This window comes from Coptis chinensis, chromosome 9 (genome assembly GCF_015680905.1).
Source record: "Coptis chinensis isolate HL-2020 chromosome 9, ASM1568090v1, whole genome shotgun sequence".
In the NCBI taxonomy this organism is placed as follows: Eukaryota; Viridiplantae; Streptophyta; class Magnoliopsida; order Ranunculales; family Ranunculaceae; genus Coptis; species Coptis chinensis.
Genome location: NC_141464.1, coordinates 14,413,419 through 14,435,256, shown reverse-complemented (window position 1 = coordinate 14,435,256; position 21,838 = coordinate 14,413,419). Strand labels below are relative to the sequence as shown.

The 21,838-nt window shown below is 36.4% G+C and overlaps 2 protein-coding genes and 1 long non-coding RNA gene across 8 annotated transcripts; 2 read left to right on the top strand and 1 right to left on the bottom strand.

Annotated features, from left to right (window-relative positions):
* The first annotated feature begins 1,570 nt into the window (after nucleotides 1–1,570).
* LOC147474887 (uncharacterized) lies at nucleotides 1,571–9,781 on the top strand. Of its 2 annotated transcripts, XM_086582425.1 has the most exons (9): nucleotides 1,571–1,880; nucleotides 2,315–2,509; nucleotides 2,784–2,927; nucleotides 3,230–3,814; nucleotides 5,634–5,828; nucleotides 7,711–7,908; nucleotides 8,244–8,387; nucleotides 8,714–8,857; nucleotides 9,396–9,781. In XM_086582425.1, exons 4-9 carry the CDS (start codon nucleotides 3,282–3,284, stop codon nucleotides 9,538–9,540), a joined length of 1,359 nt encoding a protein of 452 aa, XP_086438551.1. In that variant the 5' UTR covers nucleotides 1,571–1,880; nucleotides 2,315–2,509; nucleotides 2,784–2,927; nucleotides 3,230–3,281; the 3' UTR covers nucleotides 9,541–9,781. The 2 variants fall into 2 exon arrangements, with proteins under 2 accessions (XP_086438551.1, XP_086438553.1); XM_086582427.1 differs by lacking the exons at nucleotides 1,571–1,880; nucleotides 2,315–2,509 and adding an exon at nucleotides 2,560–2,684.
* Nucleotides 9,782–9,920: 139 nt separating this feature from the next.
* LOC147474885 (protein BREAST CANCER SUSCEPTIBILITY 2 homolog B-like) lies at nucleotides 9,921–21,029 on the top strand. Of its 4 annotated transcripts, XM_086582423.1 has the most exons (22): nucleotides 9,921–10,509; nucleotides 10,588–10,797; nucleotides 10,881–10,967; nucleotides 11,396–12,344; nucleotides 12,418–12,461; nucleotides 12,548–12,672; nucleotides 12,761–12,915; nucleotides 13,295–13,417; nucleotides 13,518–13,748; nucleotides 13,841–13,922; nucleotides 14,024–14,074; nucleotides 14,187–14,262; nucleotides 14,376–14,487; nucleotides 14,570–14,641; nucleotides 15,090–15,288; nucleotides 15,362–15,544; nucleotides 17,565–17,707; nucleotides 17,782–17,844; nucleotides 18,152–18,362; nucleotides 19,484–19,651; nucleotides 19,731–19,820; nucleotides 20,518–21,029. In XM_086582423.1, the coding sequence occupies exons 1-21, from the start codon at nucleotides 10,356–10,358 to the stop codon at nucleotides 19,785–19,787; spliced, it is 3,495 nt and encodes a 1,164-aa protein (XP_086438549.1). In that variant the 5' UTR covers nucleotides 9,921–10,355; the 3' UTR covers nucleotides 19,788–19,820; nucleotides 20,518–21,029. The 4 variants fall into 4 exon arrangements, 3 of the variants coding, with proteins under 3 accessions (XP_086438549.1, XP_086438550.1, XP_086438548.1); XM_086582424.1 differs by lacking the exon at nucleotides 20,518–21,029 and having other exon boundaries at nucleotides 10,621–10,797; nucleotides 19,731–19,850; XM_086582422.1 differs by lacking the exon at nucleotides 20,518–21,029 and having other exon boundaries at nucleotides 19,731–19,850.
* LOC147474886 (uncharacterized) lies at nucleotides 19,941–20,675 on the bottom strand. 2 transcript variants are annotated; one of them, XR_015207610.1, is made up of 2 exons: nucleotides 20,535–20,675; nucleotides 19,941–20,337 (listed from the first exon to the last, which is right to left on the bottom strand). It is a non-coding gene; the product is annotated as an uncharacterized LOC147474886 (long non-coding RNA). The 2 variants fall into 2 exon arrangements; XR_015207611.1 differs by having other exon boundaries at nucleotides 20,505–20,633.
* Nucleotides 21,030–21,838: the final 809 nt, after the last annotated feature.

The following is a 21,838-nucleotide window of genomic DNA, read 5'->3' as shown; positions in this document are numbered from 1 at the left end:
TTCTATCATCCACTAAAATGGAAACGTCTGAATTCCATGAATAAAAAACCAATTAAACAACCAAATTGAAACGATCCAACTAAAAGTACTCAAAATTTTGTGAACAATTGATTACAACACATGTAAAATATGAAAGTTAAGATTCCAACAATGAGCCGGCGGGTGGTTTCAACGTTGATGCTATTGAGTCGTCAGTGGGAAAACCGTTTTGGTTTATGCTGGTGGTGGAGGACTGTCATATGTGGGTCAGTGTAGTTCTTTTGTTGTGTTTTGGCTTAAACTTTGGAGAAGAAGAGTGAGTTAACTCACTGATCTATTGTTTTGGAATAGTTAAGGCGTAACATATTCAAAAGGTGAACAAGTCATTTCTTTTGTTAGTATGCGGGTTAGGACGGTCCTAGCAATTCTCGTTTTTTTAAGTACATGATTTTCATTTATTTATTTGCTTTTGTTGTAGGCTACCATAGGTTTTAGTACAAATCTACAAAAGAGTATAGTTCAATGCAATGTTGGTGATAAGAGTCCTGTACTCCTGTGTCGTTTGATACCGGATAGGACTGAGTGTTGTGTTTTGGCTCTCGAGTTTGAGGAGGAGGATGAAGTCGTATTTTCTGTTATTGGCTCTCGAAGTGTGCACCTTACTGGATACTATCTTGGTAGAGGTTCTGCCCATATTCATGACAATGACGAGGATTAGTATCCTTCTTGGTTGGTTTTGTAAATCAATTGTAGAAATGAATGTGTTTTTCTTTATTTTTGGAGGTTTTTTGCTGGTTTCCCTTGACTTTATATATTAGTGATTTGCATGGTCGAGATCTAAATGAAAACGATAGCGAGAGGTCTAGTGAACAAGAAGAAGAATCTGATGATGACTTTATTGATGACGGTGAACTAGAAATTTTTCCACCATCTCCAGCACCAAAAAGTAAAGGTAGTTTTCTTACAAGTTTCTTTGTATATATTTTCACCTGCTGTCAGTATCTTTTCCCTGTTTGTGTGCATTGGAAATCAAACTTACCACGAATATGTACTAGTTGAGGTAAATGTCGGTTGTTGTTTTTGGCTTTTGTTTTTGATCTTTGCCTGTACAACAGGGTAATTAATTCTCTAATTTATTAAGTAGTACTATACTCCATCTTGCTCAAAAATTTGAACATCATCGAGTAATCATTCCTATGTATTAGATATATATTTCTTAAAGTAATTTTGCCACAATCCTCTATTTTGTGATTTGGTGGGGTGGAGCTCATTAAAAGATTCCTTCTCTATTTGGTGTCTAAATGGATATTTTCATCTGTCTTTATCAGTTTCTAGAAAGTTGTAAGTGTAGAATACTAGTCTCCCTACTGCCTTAATTCAGTGGAAGTTCTCAAGTGTAACAATGTTGATGACTTCTTCGTTATGGTTGTCCTTATAATCACTTTAGATTGAGAAAGCTTTTCTTGTTTAATCGTTTTATCTGATTGTTCTTGGCTTTTCTTTTTTGTGAGCATATGACATGATAACTAGAACATTTTCCTGTCTAAGATATTTCTGGTCTTTATCAGTTGTAATTGAGGACATACTGGAAGACGAGAGGCCTGCAAACACAAATGTGTTCCGTAAGCGTCTTAGGAGGAAATATCATGTAAGTGATTCTGAGAGTAACGACGATGTAAAGATTGTTCATAAGGCTGGTACAAGAATCTTTGATGTACCAAGTGAAGTTGAAGATGGTCGAACTGTTGAAGTAGACCATCAAATAGTTGTGGAAACTGAAGTAGAAAAGAAATCTGAGGAGAAAATAGTTGTGGAAACTAAACTGAAGCTGAAAATGCTGATGATCTAGTCACAAGTGCAAAAAAGAAGATTGAAGGAGTCCGTACTTGTGAAACAGAGAGGTCAGTTTGCATCAAAATAAATTTCTGGTTCGGTTTGGTTTCATCAAAATAAATCTCTTAAAAGCATTACTTTTCTTTTGTGGGAATCTGTAATGAACTTTCAAAGAGGTGTACCTGTTTTCAGTGTTTGAGAAGTTATCTGAGACTTATTCCACCTGTTAGGAAAGTCCCACCCAGCAAGCTAGAGACACAATGATAAAATATTCAACTGTCCTAGCATACTGCTAGACTCAATCTTCTTATATATAATAAAGTTGTTAATTAGTAAATGTCAGCAAATAGTCTAGAAAATCTGTCAAGAGTACAATGTATAAGTAGTACTTTGTTTTATTGTTCTTTCGTTCATATGACATTTAACTTCATTTTAAAATATAAGTTGCTTAAAAATGCTATCTTTGTTTGTGTGGTCTAATATGTGTAATTTGTACAATCAGGGAGGTTGAACAGCCAAATGCTTCCTCTCTTCCATATTTGGAGATTGGACATGAGAATACCGAGAAACGAAAGAAAAAGAAGAAAAAACGAGCCAGGGAAGGGAAAACTGGTGGAGTGAAGCATGATGAGAATAATAACATTTCCCAGGTGGAGCCTGTTAGAGATAAAGTCAATGAGAAGCCGTTCGCTCATAAGTGAGAATTGAGTTTTACTCTGTATCTCATCTCTTACGTGTTTAAACTGTGTCACCGTACATCTATTTCTTGTTGACACCCTTTACATGATTTTTCACCCCTATTGTGTGAGAAGGGGATGGAGTCTTTCCTATGTTCCTAGGATTCTACCATTGATTTAAACATACCTACTAGCGTATGGACATTTTTTTTTCTCACCTCTCAATTTTGTTTGTGTTTTTATAACATAGCCTAAGTTGGGCTAATGTTATATGCTGATGGTTTTTCTTTCCAGGACTGTAAATGAAAGTGCAGAAGTAAAAGAGAAATTTAATAAGAAAGTAGTCAAGGCAAGCAAGAAGAAAGATAAAGATGAGTTTGATCAAGTCACTGATGCGAAAAGCAAAAGTGTAGACGTTGGAGGCGATGAAGTAGAGAGGTAGGGAATCATAGTTATCCTATATTTATGGGTATTGGGTTAGCTGTTTCTCTTCTTTTCATTGTTTTGGTTTTGTGGCTGCACAGCTATGGAAAACAAATATCAGAGAGGGTTAATAGGATTATTGTAATAATTGCTATATAGAGCATACACGAGGGGATTTAAGTGGTATGAATTAATTGTTCTACTGTCAAAAAAAGGATTAAAACTTGAATTGCAATGAAACATCTTCTCCATTGTCCCTAAGTAAGTCTAAACAAAGTCTAATTGTGGAAGTGGTTTGCAAATATCTGTCTATTCAGGACTGAAGATGTAAGTGCTGAAGTAAAAGTGAAATCTGATGAGACAGTAGCCATGGAAGTTGCGAAGAAAGCTGAAGATGAAGATGATTTGTTGGTCTCTTCTCAGACCAAGACTCGTGGTCAAAGCACTGTACTTGAAGAGAAATCTGATGAGAAAGTAGTCATAGAAACTAAGAAAAAAGCTGAAGATGAAGATGATTTGTCTGTCGCTTCTCTGACAAAGACTCATGGTCTGAATGCCGAAGTAGAAGAGAAATCTGTTGAGAAAGTAGTCATAGAAACTAAGAAAAAAGCTGAAGACGAAGATTATTTGCCTGTCGCTTCTCTGACAAAGACTCATGGTCTGAATGCCGAAGTAGAAGAGAAATCTGATGAGAAAATAGTCATTGAAACTAAGAATGCCGAACATGATGATGATTTTCCAATCTCTTTTCTGTCTAAGACTCAAGCTCCAAGTGCTGAAGCAGAAGAGAAATCTGGTGAGACAGTAGTTGTGGAGATTAAGAAAAATGCTGAAGATGCTGGTGTTCTAGTCACAAGTGCAAAAAGGAAAATTGAAGAAGTCCAACATTGTGAAACAGAGAGGTCAGTGTTGCATCATAATACTATTTTGTTTCCTTTGTTTTGCCCTTCTCTTATTAAATGCAATGTTATTTTTTTGCTGATGGTTTGGAAAATAAACTTTCGAAGATGCTTACGTAGTACCTATCATTGAGAAGGTGCATATTAGACATATTCCTAATGCTAGATGAGTCTGACAATGAAGCTTTAGACCACATACTCCACTGTCCTAAATGCATCTCCAGCATACAGTTGAACATGTTCTTCTTGTACATAATTAAATTATTTATTTATAACTTTCAGCGATTAACTTGTTTACCTAGAAAGCGTGTAAAGAGTACAATATTAGTAGTGGTATGCTCTTTATTTGTACATGTATAATTTGATGTATTCTCTGTTTGGAAGTCCTAAATAAAAAAGGGTTAACTAGTATTACCCCCCCACTAGATGAGCCAATTAGGATTTCCCCCCCACTAGATGGGAAATTAGGGTCTCCCCCCTAAATACACAAAAAAAAAATCAAAGTGGGTTGACCAAATTTTTTTTGTGTGTATTTAGGGGGGAGACCCTAATTTCCCATCTAGTGGGGGGGAAATCCTAATTGGCTCATCTAGTGGGGGGGTAATACTAGTTCACCCAATAAAAAATTAAAAACTGTATCTTGACTGTTCCGTTTTGTTCGGTTCTTGGGAATCCATTGTATTTTGTCAAAAAGTGAGCATTCCTTTTTTAATATTACTTAAAATAAGACATGATATTGGGTGTCTAAATGTTGTCACAACATTCCGGGGTATGAACAGAGCCTAACACTTTGCGTGGTACTTCAAATGTATAGACGAAGTCATATTTTTAGTTCTCTGTTGAATGAACAGAAAAGGCCTAGCTTCTACTACCTAGGATCAAAGTATCAGATTTTACTATCTGTTCAGATTGCAAGAAGTGGTATATTGGATATGTTTCAATATGTCAACAGCCCTTCAAAAGATTATATTCATCTCGCACACGTGTACGCCTGTTTGTGTGTGGGTGGGTGGTTTGGTGCATTCGGAATATCCCAATTGTGTAGCCTTGTCTGTCTGTCTTGGTGCACATATGTGCGTCTGCATGCATTGTCATAAGTTCAATATTGTGTCTCTTGTGTGGCTTGGGGGGGTAGGCTCGTTTCATGTGTTCGTGCTTCTAATAAAAACAATTAAGATTCAAATATATTAAAAATCCAACCTTTTTGTGGTTTCTAGTATATTTGTCCTTTTCCTCTTGGTATACTCCAGTAATTACGAAAAAGCTAATGCAATGCAGCCTATGCTGTTGGATCTTTGGTGTACGTGGAAGAGGCGGTGCTTAACGATAGTGCTCTTTCTATTAGTTTCTTCTTATATAGACATTATCACTAAATATGAAAGGCAATGATATGGGCATGGACTGCAACAAATCTGCAGTTCAGAGGACAATGTTTTAGGGACCTAGTCTTCTTCAACTGTCATTTGTTACTTGAAAGTAATACAGCAGTTGGATACTGGAGTTTGTAATTGTCTGTGTTCTCACTGAAGTCTTTTGGGGTCCCCGTCATCCTAAAACTATGGTGTTTGCTAAAGCACATATGACTTTGAGGTCCAGTGCGGTGGGCTTCTATGGGTGCTGTGCACTATGGAATACTATCATTATCATTAGTACCAGTTATGACCTATGAACCGAAAGAAATAAAATTGATGCAACACATTGACTGTGCTGAATAGAACAAACATAGTTATTTCTTAAGTTCAAATGATGCTAGCTATACACACCTCAAGATGAGTTTTTTTTTTTTTTATTGTGGTCTAATGTTTGTAATCTGTACAAGCAGGGAGGTAGAACAATTAAATGGCTTCTCTCTACCATCTTTGGAGCTTGGACATGAAACTAAGGATAAACAAAAGAAACCGAAGAAGAAAGAACGGGCCAAAGAAGGGAAAAGTGGTGGCGTGGGGGATGACAAGGCTAATGACATCTCCCAGGAGTCTATTAGAGATGAAGTCAATGAGAAGCATATCACTCATAAGTAAGAATTGACTATCACTCTGTATGTCGTCTACTATAGTGTTTTAACTGTGATATATCGTACTCCTATCTTTTCTTGTTCACTATTTACATGATCAGCTGATAGTACTGATACCTGGGTTTTCTTATATTTTTCATCCCTTTATATCTTTTATGAAATTTTTTTCACTCATTTTTTGTTGTTTTATTTTATTTAGTTTTGTGCGAGTGAAAAAGATGATGACCTTTCCTTGTTTAGTGCTGTTCTACTAATATATTAAAAACACACAAACTTGCATATAGACATGTGTTTTTCATCTCTTTTAGCTTAGCAGGTCGTCACAAAGCCTATCTTCATATTTTCTTTCCAGGACTCAAAATGGAAGTGAAGTGAAAGAGAAATCTGATATGAAAGTAGTTGAGTCATGCAAGAAGAAAGATAAAGATGGCATTGATTTAGAAAATGAAGATAAAAATGATTTGCGAATCTCTTCTCTGTCCATGGCTAAAGGTCAAAGTTCTGAAGTAGAAGATAAATCTGACAAGAATGTAGTCATGGAATCTAAGAAGAAAGCTGAAGCTGGCGATGCTTTGCCAGTTAAAGAAGTCCAAGATTTTTGAAACAGAGAGGTCAGTTTGTGCATCATAGTACTTTTCTGGTTTGCTTTTGTTTGTCCTTTTGTTCTCAAATGCATTTTTTTTATTTGGGTGAAGCTGTGAAAAATTAACTTTTAAAGAGGTGTGCATAAATGCATAATACCAGTCATTTAGAGGGTGCTTATGAGACTTATTCCGCCTGATAGGTCCAACACAGCAGCTTTGGACAGCATACTCCACTGTCCCAAATCCATCTTGAGCATATGGTTGAACATGTTCTTCATATATATAATTAATTTAATCTTTAATCACTGAAGTGATTAACATTTTTAACTAGAAAATGCGTAAACAGTGCACTATAAGTACTAAGTAGTATGCTCTTTGTTTTACATGGACTAATAGAAATAATTACTGTTTGGGAGTCCCAAGTAGCGAATTACAAGCTTTAACTTATTGTTCTTTTTCTTTGTTTGCTCAAAAATGGAGCTTCCATTTGTTTAACCCTTTCTTAATGCGCTTAAAAGGCGTGAATTCATGGAAAAGAAAAAGCGCAGTCAGAATCTTACTGAATTAAGATACGATAAAGGGTGTCTAAATGCTGTCACAATTTTTGATACGAACACAGTCTAACAGTACGCAAAGCACTTCAAATGTATAAACCATATAGTGTTTTAAACTTTTTATATTATTGAATAATCAGAATTTGATAAACACACCTACCTTCTGCGTACCAAAAATACTTAAGTTATCCCCAACAATATGGGCATGGTCCGCAACGAACCTGCAGTGCAGAGGAGATCGCTCTGGGGACCTAGTGTTCAACTGTCATTTGACTCTTGAAAGTTTACTAAAAATGACAGGAGTTGGATACTGGAACTTGTTTATCTGCTTTAGGGTTTTGCACTGATGTATTGAGGGTATCCATCATCCTTATCATTCTATGACTATGGTTTTTCTGAGGCAGATGAATGCATTGAGGTCCATCCAAGGTAAGTCCTGGTTAGCACCAGGGATAGTGTGGGTGGGCGTTTAATGGTCATGTGTGCTGAAATCCATGAAGACTCTGTGTATTTGTTCATTATCATTAATAACTGTTTTGGCTTCTCAACCAAAAAAGGAAAAAAAGTAAAAAACTGATGCAATGCGTTGACTATGATAAATAAGTTAACTTTGCTGTTTTTTAAGTTTCTTTTGCCTGGTACTGCGGCTTCTTAAGTTCAAATGGTGTTAGCTTCAGTTTACATTTTATAACTATACACTGCTTGGGAATGCTAATTTCATATGCACGTCTAATGTGTAAATTGTAGAAGCAGGGAGGTTGTACAACCAACCAAATGCCAAACTTCGGAGGTTGGACAAGAAACTAATGAGAAACGAAAGAAAAGGAAGAGGAAAGAACGGACCAAACTAGGGAAAACTGGTGGAGTGGGGGATGATAAGACTGTTGATATCACCAAGGAGCAGCCTGTTAAAGAAGAACTCAAGGAGAAACCATTTACTCATAAGTGAGAACTCAGAATTGATTCTTGTCTTTTTTGTGTTCAATGTTCAAGCTCTGTTTTAGATTCCCTTGACATTTTCAGCTGATATCACTTATACCAGGATCTGTTTCCATGTTTTCATTTGTTCATCATTTATTCCTTTTTCGTATTTTTTCCCCTCTTTTGTTGTATCTCCTTTTTCTAATTGGTGCAAGTGAAGGTGACGACAATCCTTGCCTAGCTAGTTTCCTTGAATTATACTAACGCATTAAAATTACACACATAGGGATGTAGAAAGGGTTTAAATTTGTAGGTCATAACAAAGTCTAGCTCTGATGAACAATATTCTTTCTTTCCAGGACTAAAAGTGGAAGTGCTGAAGTAAAAGAGAAGTCCGATAACAAAGTTGTCAAGGCAAGCAAGAAGAAAGGTAAAGATGACATTGATCAAGTCATAGAGGCGAATAAGAAAAGTCCAGAAGCTAAAGACTGTGATGTAGAGAGGTAAGGGTTGGTATTTATTCTATTTCTGGGGGGATGTTGTTTTTGTCATCCTTTTTTGGTCATTCTTGAGGTTGTAAAGCTCTGGAAATTAAATTACAAAGATGGTTAATAGGTGTATATTAGTATTAAAGAGAAGATATCTGGGGGGATTCAAGGGGTTATGTGATGAACGTTCTACTAGTAAAAAAATAAATAAATGAGAAATAAATTAATTAAATAAATAAAATGTGAGGCTTATTACAGTCATATATCTTTTGCCACTGCCCCCAAGCAAGTCTGAACAAATCCTAACTCTGGAAATGGTTTGCCAATATTCTCTTACTCAGGACCGAAGATGGAAGTGTTGAAGTAAAAGAGAATTCTGTAAAGGAAGTCGTCAAGGCAAGGAAGAAGAATGCTGAAGATGGTGTTGATCACGTCACAGGTGTGAAAAAGAAAACTGTAGATGTGAAAGAATCTGAAACGGAAAGGTAAGAATTTGCCTTTATAATACTTTTTAGGGCTTGGTTTATCTAGTATTTCCTTGATTTTTTATAATTCTTTTAGGTATGTGTGACTTGTACTTTTATTTCATATTTTTTAAGGTTGTATTGAACTTATATGAAAAGGGTTGGTTGTAGTGAGCATATATGAAGTTTTTGGATTTAAGACACCTTCCCCCCTGCCCCATCACCAGCATGATACTGAACTTGATCTCTGTTGTTTAGAAACGGTACTGTGCATAAGCATTCTTCAGTTCTCTTACTTGGGTAAATAATGATATATGCAGTCTCCACTGGTTATCTTAGGTTTATATGTACTCTTTTTTGCCCCTTTCTCTTGTTAGTAGTCTTTTAATGCTACTGATCTTGGATGTATTGAAACTGGAAGAACATTATTTTTTGTTGTTTAAAGGTGGGGTAGGGGTAGAATAATAATTATAGTGAAAATTACAATAGTCTGTGGTATTGTGTATACCTGAAGCAAATGAATAGTAACTGTTTGACTGTTTTCTATTGTTCTGCATAGGATTGATGAAAATGCAAAAGCTGCCAATCTTGTTGCTGGGGAAAATACTGCCGAAAGAAAGAAAAAGAAAAAGAGGAAGATAGATAAGACACTTATTAGTGATGGAAATGCAAAAGCAAAGAAAGAATCTGCAATGGAAACTTAGAGAAAACAGATGGAGTACAAGAGAAAGCATGGGCATGGGCTCGAATTTTTGAGTTGGTAGACGTAATGTTATTTTTGCATATACAAGTCCTATTTTGGATCCGAAACTGATTTTGAGTTGGTCGGCACGTGGTGGACAACGTGTGATGTTAGTTTTTGCATATCTATTTTGGTTCCAGAACTGGCTGTGAAAAGTGGTTTAGTTTATTGAAAAACTTCATCTGATTTTTGTTGCTTTAAAATGCGAATGTGTTTTTTCTTATATTGCTCTTGAAGTGTTAACTGGCTGGAAATGATGTATGAAGTACGTCTCCAAAATGTTATGCTTACACTCCTACTTCCAGGGTTTGAGTTACAGATTACATTTCTGGGTTCGATTTAGGAAGTCACCTCTTACAAACTGCTGCAGGAATCAGTTTTAATCTCAAGTAGAGATTGTATGACGCAGAATCATAATTCATGATATTACGTATTTGGATTGCATTTCAGTGTGATTGGTCTGCCTAGTTAGTTTATAAGTATGCCGTATACGTTTTACTCAGAGAAGCTAGATGCCATGCGACTCTGAGTGTGGGTGAGAAACTATATGCAAACATTGTATAACTGTATAAGCGTAATTCCCATGATGCCCACGTCATTTTAAGTAGAAGTCAGCAGGTGAAATTGCCTTGTTTGAACCGCGAATCCTTCGTTTCCCGCCTCTCATTTATTTTCGAAAACCCCGCCCCTTCTAGATAACACCTTTCATTTCCTTTATTATTTAAATCCTAATAAGTATTAAGAGGACAGGTATTGTTTTTCAAGAGAGAGAGAGAGATGCCGATGACGTGGCATTTATTACCCGACGACGCTGGTGGAAACAATTACCAGTGGGTGGTAAATAATTCCGAGCAACAACAAACCCACGATGAAAACCGTAATAGTAATTATTGTCGTCTTCCTTCAGTGGAAGATCTCCTCTTTATTCAAGGTAAAAAAAAATATATATATATATTTCATTCAATTCCTCATTTTATTATTGTATTTTATTCAATTATTATAATAATAGGTCCTTCAAAACTATTTCAAAACACCTATGAAGATGACGATGAAAAGACACCTATGTTTCGTACTGGCTCTGGGAAATCAGTTGAGGTAAAAAAGTCTTCGGTTTTAAAAGCATTGTCTGTTCTAAACCACGATGTTGAAAAATCTTCAATGTTTCGGACCGGGTCAGGGAAAGCATTAACTGTTCTTAACGACGACAATGATTATGGTGGTACATGTCTTTTCATTAGCTTGCTCTTTTAGTATTTTTATTTTATTTTTTTATTTTGTAAAACAACTTTATGATGCGCGCAGGATCTTTCAAGCATTTGCAGAAAAATGTAAAGTCTCCTTCCATGATGAAAGTTGTTAACGATAATGATCATCATGTTGCTCATACAGGTGACTCATTCTATTTATAGTAATCCTTTGAATTTTGCCATAACTTGATATAGATAACGATTTACATCTGAAACACAATTCGAATAATTTCTTAAACATGTAATTGCTCTATTATACATACTATCTCTTGGTAAATGAAAGTTAAGAAAATAAAAAGGCTAGGTCAGCTCTAGAGAAATACAAGCCAAGAACGAGCAACTACTACTATAGGCATGCATTGTCTGAATAAATACGCAGTGCAGACCCATTGTCAAAAACCCCTAAAGTGAACATATACATTATTCAGGATTGTACATTTTCATTGTAATGTGCGTTTCTTTACCTAAAACAACAGTAGCATTGACTCTACATCTCAACTCAACCTTTCTTATGTCGTTGCTGATGAGAAAGAAAGCCAAAAAAAAACTTAGCTTTCACACGCTATGCAGGAAAAATGCATGCAACCGGAAATGGCTGCAATTTCTCTAACTCTCTCTTCCAGACTGGCTCTGGGAAAACGGTAAATGTATCTCCTGCTGGTATCGCCAGAGCCAAGACATTGTTGGGTTTAGGGGATGATTCTGATCAAGTTATTGCTGGTGGGAATCTGAAGAAGAGAGGGAGAGGGCATGTGAACGTTACTATGGATTCTAGATCGATTTTAAGACGTCCTGTTAATGGTCAGACTGATATTTATACAACAGAATTTGAATCAAAAGGACACCTTCCAGGCCACATGTCTTCTGATATGTGTAAATATTCAGGTAAGACACCTACAGTAAAATTCCAAACTGCAGGCGGAAGATCTATTTCAGTATCTAATGATGCATTGCAACGTGCAATGAGCCTTCTCGGTGACCCAGAGTTTGGAGATTTACCGATTAACGAAGGTGCAGATGGTCCACTTTTTTCATCTCTTAAAGAGAACAGTTTCACTAGGACTTCATTAAACAAGGAAGATGATGCTTTTGCTTCTCGTTTGCAACATGATCCTACAAAGGGCAAGTCTACTTCTGAGTATTTACTCCCTCCAAAGGGACCTTTCAAGGAAAACCCTGGGTATATAACCAATAGAGATTTCAGTTCAGACAATAAGGTTCATATGCAAGGTTGTGGAAAGGACTCTGTGTTTGAAGGACCCAGTAGGCCAGACGTGAGTGTATCCTCTAAGACTTCAAGCTTCAAATCTCTTAACCCCATTATGCATGTTGGGAAGTCTCTAGCAAAAGAAATTGGTCCAAGAACAATTTCACTAGGAAGGTCTTCAGGTGGGCCCCTTGTTGATATCTCAAACAACATTGACACAGCTTATGCAGATCAGAAACATTTTTCACGTGAAAAGAGGAATCTTGGCAAAAGAAGTTCAATTTCTCCATTCAAAATGCCCCGCAGTACCAGGTTTGTTGCAATTTATTTATTTCTTTTGTCGTGTTATTTGCCGTGAGTATTCTAATTCATTGCTGTATTCTAGGTTCTCCACCCCTCTGACTAGCAATATTTCTTTTCCGCGTAATGGTGAGTTTTAGAATAAACCTTTGGGAAGATACATCTCCTTTGTCTATCAGATGCGTGCTTTATCATTAAGAATTTCATTCTCGCAGGTTCAACCGCCTTGAAAGCTGAAGAGTCTTGTTGCAAAGGGAAGATTTCTGTTCGTTATCCATTTCAGGTTGCAAGAGCAACCGTTAAAGACTTCTTTGGCAGACCTCCGTGTCATACAAACCAGGTAATAATAGTGTCTTACATGAAAATATTTGCTTCTTTAGCATACTGTTTTTTTCGGTTTTAAATTTATTTATTTTGCATTGTTTTAGTTGGAGCATGTCCCACCTGAAGTGAGATGCATGAATGCGGAAAGTGCAGCAACATACATGTTCCATGATGCATCTCACTTGGATGGTATTGGTGCAGAAAGTTTTCACAACATGTTAGCTCAGTGTGGAGTCTCCATGCAATATGTATCCAGAGGGTAAGTTTTCCTACTTCATTTGCATCCTAACCATCATAGATTCATTTCAAAATTTTGCATGATCTCAAGACACCATGACCAAATTAGTTCTTGGCACGAGGAAAGCTTAAGTTGCCTTGTCAAGACTTAAAAGTAGTAGGTAAATGTTTAAACTTGTTGAGATGGGACAACTTTTCATGGTTTCTAAGGGGGGTTCCATAAGTTCAAGTTTTCTATAAATAAAATAATAAATGGGGACTCATGAAATCCTGATTGATGTGATGTCACTTGTTTTGGTGATTATCCGACCTTCATTCTGTTCAAACAATGCGTACAATAATGCCCAATTTTATTTTTTATTTTTTGAAAAGAATTATTTGTCGTTATATTGTTTCTGTAGTTGGGTTGAGAATCACTACAAGTGGATAGTTTGGAAACTTGCATGTTATGAACGAAGCTATCCAACTAAAGCTACTGGGAAATATTTAACAGTGTCCAATGTGCTTGAGGAATTGAAGTACAGGTATGTTTGGTTATCTTAGCATGTTCTTTTATATGATGTTTTGAAACTTCAATGGGAGCTTCATCAAATGAAAGAAGTGTGATGCTTTTTAAAATGATAGGTATGAGAGAGAAGTGAATCATGCTCATAGATCTGCTCTTAAGAGGATATTGGAAGGAGACGCATCACCTTCTTCAATGGTGGTTTTGTGCATTTCAGCTATTCGTTTTAACCCTCAAAAGAGGCTTGAGAAAGAATGTGTTATGGCTCCATCTGGAGACGGTAACAGGTTTACTGGCTCAAAAATGGCTGAAAACTGTGGTGTTGCAAAGATAGAGTTGACAGATGGGTGGTAAGCCAGTACTTATTTTTCTGTTCTGAGGTTTGAAATGCCTAGTCTATAATCTATACGATAGTTGATAGTAGCGCATTTTTGCAATACAGGTATGCTATGGATGCCATTTTGGACGTGCCTCTGTCAAAGCAACTTGTTGCTGGAAAGTTGTTTGTTGGCCAGAAACTTCGGGTAGTCCACTTTTCAAGTTTTTATTGTTATCTGATGTGGTTAGAGCCAATGAAGCAGGTTTAACATTTTATCTTACTGTGCATAAATGTTTCCTCGTGAAGATTTGGAGAGCAGGTTTATGTGGCTGGGTTGGGCCCATTTCATCCCTTGAGGTTATTTTTTGGCATATGATCCTTTCATTAGTATATGGTTGATGATTTTTCCAGTTCTTTGTACCTTTTTTCCTTGAAATTCTTCTCAGTCTCTCTTTATATGCTTTTTCAGCCATCTAAGACAGTTAGTTTACAGTTGCACATAAATGGGACCTACAGAGCACATTGGGCCGACAGATTAGGAATTTGTAAGGCTTTCCCAATTGCTTCTTCAATTCGTATTTCTTTTTAATATTATTGTATTAATGATATTTGGACTATTTTTTGTTTGTTTGAGCTATCTTGTTTTCTACTTCTACAGGCAGGAGCCCTGGAGCTCCATTGGCTTTCAGTTGCATCAAGAGTGGCGGTGGTTTGGTTCCTAAGACATTAGTTGGAGTCTCTCGAATATATCCTATTCTTTATAAGGAGAGGTAATATATATTTTACATAATTCTGTGATTTAGATGATGTTTTATTGCATAGGACCAACATCAGACGTGTCCGCTCATTCAGGCTAATAGATGGAGGGTCTGTTGTGAGATCAGAAATGATGGAGAACAAAATGCTGGAACTGTACAACCAGAAGTAAGCCCTTCGCCATATCTTCAAAATCACTTTTAGGAGGCATGACAGAATCAATTACTTCTGAATAATATTCATTCAGCACTCGTATTCTCTGTACTAGACCTCATGGAAGCCAATTTCACATTCTTTACCTCATGCTGGATAAGAAGTTAAGAACAATGTCTTGTTGAACATAAATGATTTGATGCTTTTCTTTTTCATTCTTTAATTCCTTTCTTCTGTGTTTTAGCTGCCAGTTTTGATTTACCTTTTTTTTCCCCATATAACAGGATAAATATTTTTATGTTTTTTGTCTGATAGATGTTCTGCTTTTTCTCTAACCTGGTGCAAAATATTATATAAATGTAACTGACCGTGGGTCCACAACCTTAAATCTTTTTACATAGTACAAAACTGATTACAGTATTTCTATGTATGTGCCCTTTGTAAAACTCTCAGTTGATTGCAGGCGTTCAACAATTGCAGAGGGTATCATATCTGAGTTTCAAAAGGATGTCTCCAGTTTTTACAGTAAGAACGAGAGTGATAGTGAAGAAGGGGCAAAAATAATGAAGATTCTGGAGAATGCTGCTGAGCCAGAAATGATAATGGCAGATATGAGTACAGAACAACTAACTTCTGTTGCCACTTACCAGGCAAAACAAGAGGTGGGTGGGATTCTTTAGAATTCATGTTGATAGATATATAAAGAACTCTAAGTTTGTGTAGGTGTAATCTCAGGCAATCAAGCAATCAGATGTGGAAAAGAAGATTGGGAAAGCCTTAGAAGATGCAGGCCTTAGTGAGAGACAGGTTACACCATTTATGAGAGTAAGAGTGGTTAGTTTGACTAATAAAGATTCCAAAAAGAAGGGTCGTGCTAAAGAGGGTTTGATAACAATCTGGAACCCAACCGAGAAGCAGGTGAGGCTGAATAGTTCTGCCTTATTCTTTTCCTTGTCTTGTTGATTCTTCAGATACCAAATTTTATGTTTTCCCTTTTTTCTGATCTATAGTAATATTTCTGTATTTCTTCGTATGTATGAGTTGGTTTTTTATGACATCCTTAGTTGGCAATCATCTTAATGGACCCATAGAGATAAGCTGAACAAGTCTTCCAATTAGAAGATTATCAGATGTTTTACAGTTTAACCATGCTCCTAGGATTAAGCTAGAAGTTCTGGAATGAGTCAATCTTTGAAGAATGATCTCCATGATGAGGAGTCACTTTTCACCAGCAGTCAGCCTTAACTCATCTTTTGTTTGTACCATGAAGGTGGTTGTCATCATAGGGTTCTGTCTCTCTAAACACACCCATCTGTTGTCATTATAGGGATCCATTTATGAATGTATTATGTACTCTCATATATGATACCTCAATACATACAAAGAGACATTATTTTTCCTCGGTAAAATGTAGTAATATGACAACCCAAAAGAACCAAAGATAAGATTCCATCACCATATTTAAGAAAGTAAGACGGTCCTGTGTAGCTACAAAGGTAAAACAACCCAAAAGAACCAAAAAATTCTCATACATACATACCTGCATGGGTGCATGCATGAATGCCTCCATAATAAACCCTACTGAAGGTGTGCAATACTAAATTACAAAAGTTAGACTATTGTCGAGAAGTTTCCATCCATAACGCTAGATGGCAGTGCTACGAAGGGGGTTAAAACCTGTTATCTATGAATCATACTATCCTAACTTGGATTGTGAGGGGTTTGGGTAAAAAGCTAAGTTACATTGACACGGATATGAAGTGTCTGACACAGTGAAATACCAAAAATTGAGGTATATATACAATGTGTGAACGTGTGTGTCAGGACATGGACACGTAGATATGTATCCGACACGGATTATTTTTGAAGTAGGATGTGTCCATGTAATATATAGCAGCTAAAAAGAGAAAGTGCCGGGGTATTAAAGAAGTTAGTAAGAAGAAACCTAGTATGAGCCTTTTTCAAGAGACTTAACAAGTTCTCTCAAAAGTGTGTCTGAGAGGTTTGGAGTAATCATAATATCGATCGTGTGGAGCTCCCTTTGGTTGGCTCCAAGGGCGAGGTGTGCATCCTTTTAGACAAGGATAGATTGGAGGTTTTCAATAATTTAGTTGGGTGTTTTCTGGTGTTCTCTATCGTCTGCATGTTTTTGGGAGAGGACAGTTCTAAAGTTGTGATTGCAGTTTATGGGCCTCCTAACAAGAATGATTTTCCCTCATTTTGGATTAAGCTTGTTGATGTTTATGCATTTAGCAGTGGTGGACCTTGGCGTACTTCTGGTGACTTTAATCTGATTAGATTCTCTCATGAGAAAGAAGGATGATGTCGCATTTGTCGTCATATGAGAGTTTTTGATGATTTTGTGAGATGTGAGCTCATAGACCTCCCTCTTGTGTAGTGTAAATTCACTTGGTCCAGGAAGGAGGTCCCTGCTCTTTCTAAGTTGGAGAGACTCATGCTTAATAGTGAGTGGGGAGAGGAATGGCCGTGCTTAATTCAATTTATTTACCGATTAAGGAAAAAAAAGTTTCCATCCATTTGATATTGGTTAATTTTGTCTATCTACCTTTAGTAGAATTACAATCACATGTATTTTTGTCCAAACTAAAATATATGAGATAGCACATGCAAAATAGGATTGGACAAATAGAAGCCAAAATCACACTTTCTTTCTATTTTACTCTCCCTCCTCTCTGCAAATCATAAAAACTCCATTAAAGGAGATCAAAAGAACTTCATGAACAGCAAAAAAAAAATGAAGATAAACTTCATTATATATTCCATTCACATATTGATTGGTTTTGCAGTGACAATGTTTGTCCTTTTTCGCTTCTTTCTTCTATGTTTTTGTACTCTTCATTATTATTATTATTATTATTATTTATTCTTTAAGATTGTGAAAGCGTCCTTAGAAATGTTTATTCTGTCGTGGTAACAGCAACATGAACTGGTGGAGGGTCAAGCTTACATTATTGGAGGGCTCATGCCGCCGAACTTTGATTCGGAAACAGTTTACTTACATGCAAGAGGATCTACAACATCGTGGCAAACTTTATCTCCCTTAGCCATTGCAAGTTTTGAGTAAGTCCATATATCTGAATATCTCTAATTTTTTTCATTAAAATTTGGTTCTAACAGAGAATTGTTTCCTGTAGACCGTTCTTCTCCGCTCGAAGACTAGTCTTCTTGTCAAACATGGATGAACTTCCTCAAGCCAGGTGAACCTTGCATCTTCCTGAGCAAAAGTTTGCGGCCTAGCATTTGAGAGCAACCAGCCAAGCATTCTCTAGAGTAATTTTTCACCATGCATGGTAGTTTGAATTGGACAATATTTGACTGACATTTTTCTAGAACCCGATAGATGAGTACTACTGTGTGGTGCAAAATTGCTTGAGAGAGCACTTTGCTCCCATGTGCATAGCTGCAAAATTTTGTTACATCTTCCCTCTTGGTATTGCTTCTGTTCTTTGATATTGGCCGAAGTACTTTTCATGATTAGTGATATTATTTCGTTTGGTGATGCAGTGAATTTGACATTGCTGCTGTAGTTGTTCATGTGGGAGAGGTTTATACCTGTGGGCACCAAAAGAGGCAGTGGGTGTTCGTAACTGATGGCTCCACACCAGTGTCTGAATCAAAAGAATCTCCCAATTCTTTGCTCGCTATTAGCTTCTGCACGCCCACTTTTGATAATGGCTCTTCTGTACCAATCAATTATGCCCTTGCCGGATCCACTGTGAGTACATGATTTTTTATTTTCTTTTACTTCTTTTGTCAATAAGATTCAATTCATTCCCTTATTTTTAGAAGTACATCATTTTACAATTAATGCACCATAGTAGCAAGATGCTACAAGGCCATCAAACGCACACCCAAATCCTGCAATCATATCCCAATTGCACATAAAATAAAATTAACTCCTCGGAACTAATACTATTAAATCCAAACTCCCTACTCTAAAGTTGTTATTGCATATAAATCATTTCTGTCCAATCTCATCAATCATTTCCAATTTTGAATTAAGTGGTGTGTAGAATAATCATATATAGTACTTGTTACCAAAGCTTAAGAGCGAAGGTAATGGATTGTGGAGTGGAAAACCTTAGTTGGTTAAGCTTAGCTGCAGTGTTGGATCATTAACTAAGTTATTAGAATGAATTTGGGGGGTTAATCAACCTCAGTAAAATACTATTAAAAGTTATAAAATTATACCACAGAAAATGAGATGGACATAACTTTGGATAAGTATGTTGGATGTTCATTGTCATGAGTAAGTATCATTTTTAATCTAATTCTAACAAATCCGTCGAAAAATAATTTACATTGGCGTAAATATTTAAATAGTAAAGGCAGGAAAAGATAGGGAAAGGTCAACGTTGGTGAATCAGGTTACAGTGAAAGACTGCAAAGAATGTCTTCACTAAAATCCAAGTGTCCAAGCCCTTTCTGTGCGCCGTCACCAGGACTCTTTAACAAGTCCCACATTAAGTAACGGAGGATTTTATTAGGCTTACTACGAATCCAAGTCTGGTGCCCTCAGGTGTGACAAAAAAACATGCAGTGAGTCACAATTATGTCAAACACATTCTTGATGATGCATTAATGACTATGCATCTGCTGAAGACGACCCAAATCATGCGTAACAGTACATCATTGCAGGGTTTGGTCATTCGTATCATTATATCTCTCATTAATTTGTGTTTCCTGTGATTATCTTTTCTCCTTTGTATTTTGTTTTGCCTTTGTCCTTCTGATCGACAAATTAGGTTCTTGTACCTCTCTTCCCACATTTTTGTAGATAAAAAAGTGAGTAAGATATATATATGTATAAATCTTACAACTATTTATCTCTTTCAGATTGGCTTCTGTAATATGATCAAACGAGAACCTGATCGCATGAATCATCTGTGGGTAGCAGAAGCAACAGATAATTCTACTTATTCATATAACTACGATATTCCTGGTTATTCTCATCTCAAGGAAGCTGCTGGCTCTGCCAGCAAATGGGCGAAGACCTCTCCTTTGGTATGAGTTACTAACTCTATTATGTTGCTAATAAGATACTTTCGTGGTGCTAATAGTTGTAACCTTCATCTTTGTGCAGGCCATTCAAAAACTTAAAAAGAAAATTTTATTTATTGTTGGCAAATGTGAAACTTAGCTGTAGACCGGACCTGTGTATCTGTATTGAAATGTAAGTGTATTGATTCTCTCCTTTCCACCCCACTCGTCCATTTATTCAATTACTTCCCAGCTCCATTTTTGATAAATCTGCGATGGCTTTGTCATATCTGTGAAACACAGCTTTATCTAGTTTCTGCGACTGAACAAATTAGTCTTATTATTCATGATTTCGGCCGGCATATTTCTGATAATTCTAGCATATTACTGTCCCTTTCCTACCTCAATACATCTTAAACAAAGCTGTATAAATTAATCACCTATAAAGCTAGAGACGAGAAACACTGCAAACAAAACCTCTTAAGAAAAAGAAAAGAGAAAGGTCACTTACTTTACACATTGACACTTGATGCATCCCTACAATCCGTGTAAAAAAGCACAAAGAAAAGTAATGACCCCTCAAAACAGGAGGCTCCGGCCTCCTCCCACAGGCATTTTCCCGTCTCCCTTTCTTTTCGTTGAATGCTTCAGACAATATACTGATCTCAATCTTCACATTAAATTAGCTTTTAACCTTATTGAGCTTCAATCTGCAAGTGAAGGGAGGTGGTGAAAACATATGCAGCTCATCCAACTGAGTCGGTTGAACAACAAACTAATGAAATGATAATCTCAACTTTTAATATCAAAACTTTTATTTATTGCAACATAAAAAAAAGGTACTGCTTTAATTTACAGTATAATTTATCTTGCCTACCACACCCTTGCAGATGAAATCGGTCCAAACCTTGAATGTGTCACTGGCTAGCAATGAGTTCAAACTCAACTTCAGTAACATCTCATGCTTCCATTATCCCTTTCAACCTGTTTTACTGAGAAAGCTACCTTCATGCCCCTTTGGAAACTGGTTTGTCTAAGGAATTCTTACTATCGTTGGTGCCATATGAAAGATCTGTTAGAATATGTGGAAGTGTATTGGAGAATATGTGGAAGTGTGTTGGATCAATACATTGGAATGATCTAGAATTATGATCAATATATATTGGAAGTGATTATAATTAGGATCTCTAATAGTCTAGAATATATATTCTAATTCTAGATCATTCCAATACATTGATCCAATACACTACCACATATTCTAACAAGATCTTGGTCTATTGAGTGAGAGAGTGTGTCGACCAAGATACTTTTGATATGCAACTTCAGCCCTCAAGTCACTTACTAAGGCATAAACTTTGAATAACGAATCTACATCCCTAATTAATGGTTATGCTTTGTTCAAGCTACTCTTAACCATGAGCTAAGTAGGAATTACTTTTAAAAACAACCTCAACTCCTAAATAAACTCCAAATATTTTTTCGTTGTTTATATTTATAAGAGAAACAGTTCGTGCATTGTGTTTATATTTATATACGCCAATCTCGTATATCTTCATGCACGTACTATCGTTGGTGCGTCAGGTGGTTTTTTTTAGAGATCTGTTGAAACTAATCACTTCAAATTTTCAGTTATTCGCCATGCGTCAGTAATTTTGAGGTCGAAAAGTTTCTGAATGAGCGGTTTGTTCAAATTGATGAGAAGACTACGTGTTTACTTTATCTATAACTAGCAATAATGCACAGCATGTGCTCTGCACGTGAAAAAAACAAAATCTCATGGAAGCGTACATGACGATTGTCTTTTATATTGGAAAAGTATACTACTAACTAAGAGAGATAAACTAAGATTAGACAATTAAGTAAAACTGAAGGGGCAATACATTGTACTTGGCACATAGAGTGCAATGTGTTAACTGTACACAGATTTAGTGTACATCAAGTTAATGAAATGAATAATCTACTACGGGCATAAAACTGCATACTTTTGCACATGTGTGGATGGTTGGCCTACACATTGTAGAAAACTGTCCTTTGAATGTTCAAAACCTTATAGAAAACCTGCTCCCACATAAATATTTCCTTGTTTGGTATTTTGAAGCAATAGTGCCATCGCATAAGTTTCAAACAACCTGTACAATGGCTGCTGCAAGAAAGGTGTATATTTGTTAAGTAACAAAAACAACTAAAAACGAATATCCATAGGTGGAACCA

What these genes read in the sequence shown, in the direction of transcription:
- LOC147474887 (XM_086582425.1), top strand. Translation starts at nt 3,282, where the DNA reads ATGGAAGTTGCGAAGAAAGCTGAAGATGAAGATGATTTGTTGGTCTCT. An exon ending in GAGAAGCATATCACTCATAA is followed by an intron (nt 5,829 to 7,710) that starts GTAAGAATTGAC and finishes TGTAAATTGTAG; the next exon opens with AAGCAGGGAGGTTGTACAAC. An exon ending in AAAGACTGTGATGTAGAGAG is followed by an intron (nt 8,388 to 8,713) that starts GTAAGGGTTGGT and finishes TCTCTTACTCAG; the next exon opens with GACCGAAGATGGAAGTGTTG.
- LOC147474885 (XM_086582423.1), top strand. Translation starts at nt 10,356, where the DNA reads ATGCCGATGACGTGGCATTTATTACCCGACGACGCTGGTGGAAACAAT. An exon ending in GGCCGACAGATTAGGAATTT is followed by an intron (nt 14,263 to 14,375) that starts GTAAGGCTTTCC and finishes CTACTTCTACAG; the next exon opens with GCAGGAGCCCTGGAGCTCCA. An exon ending in GGAACCCAACCGAGAAGCAG is followed by an intron (nt 15,545 to 17,564) that starts GTGAGGCTGAAT and finishes TCGTGGTAACAG; the next exon opens with CAACATGAACTGGTGGAGGG.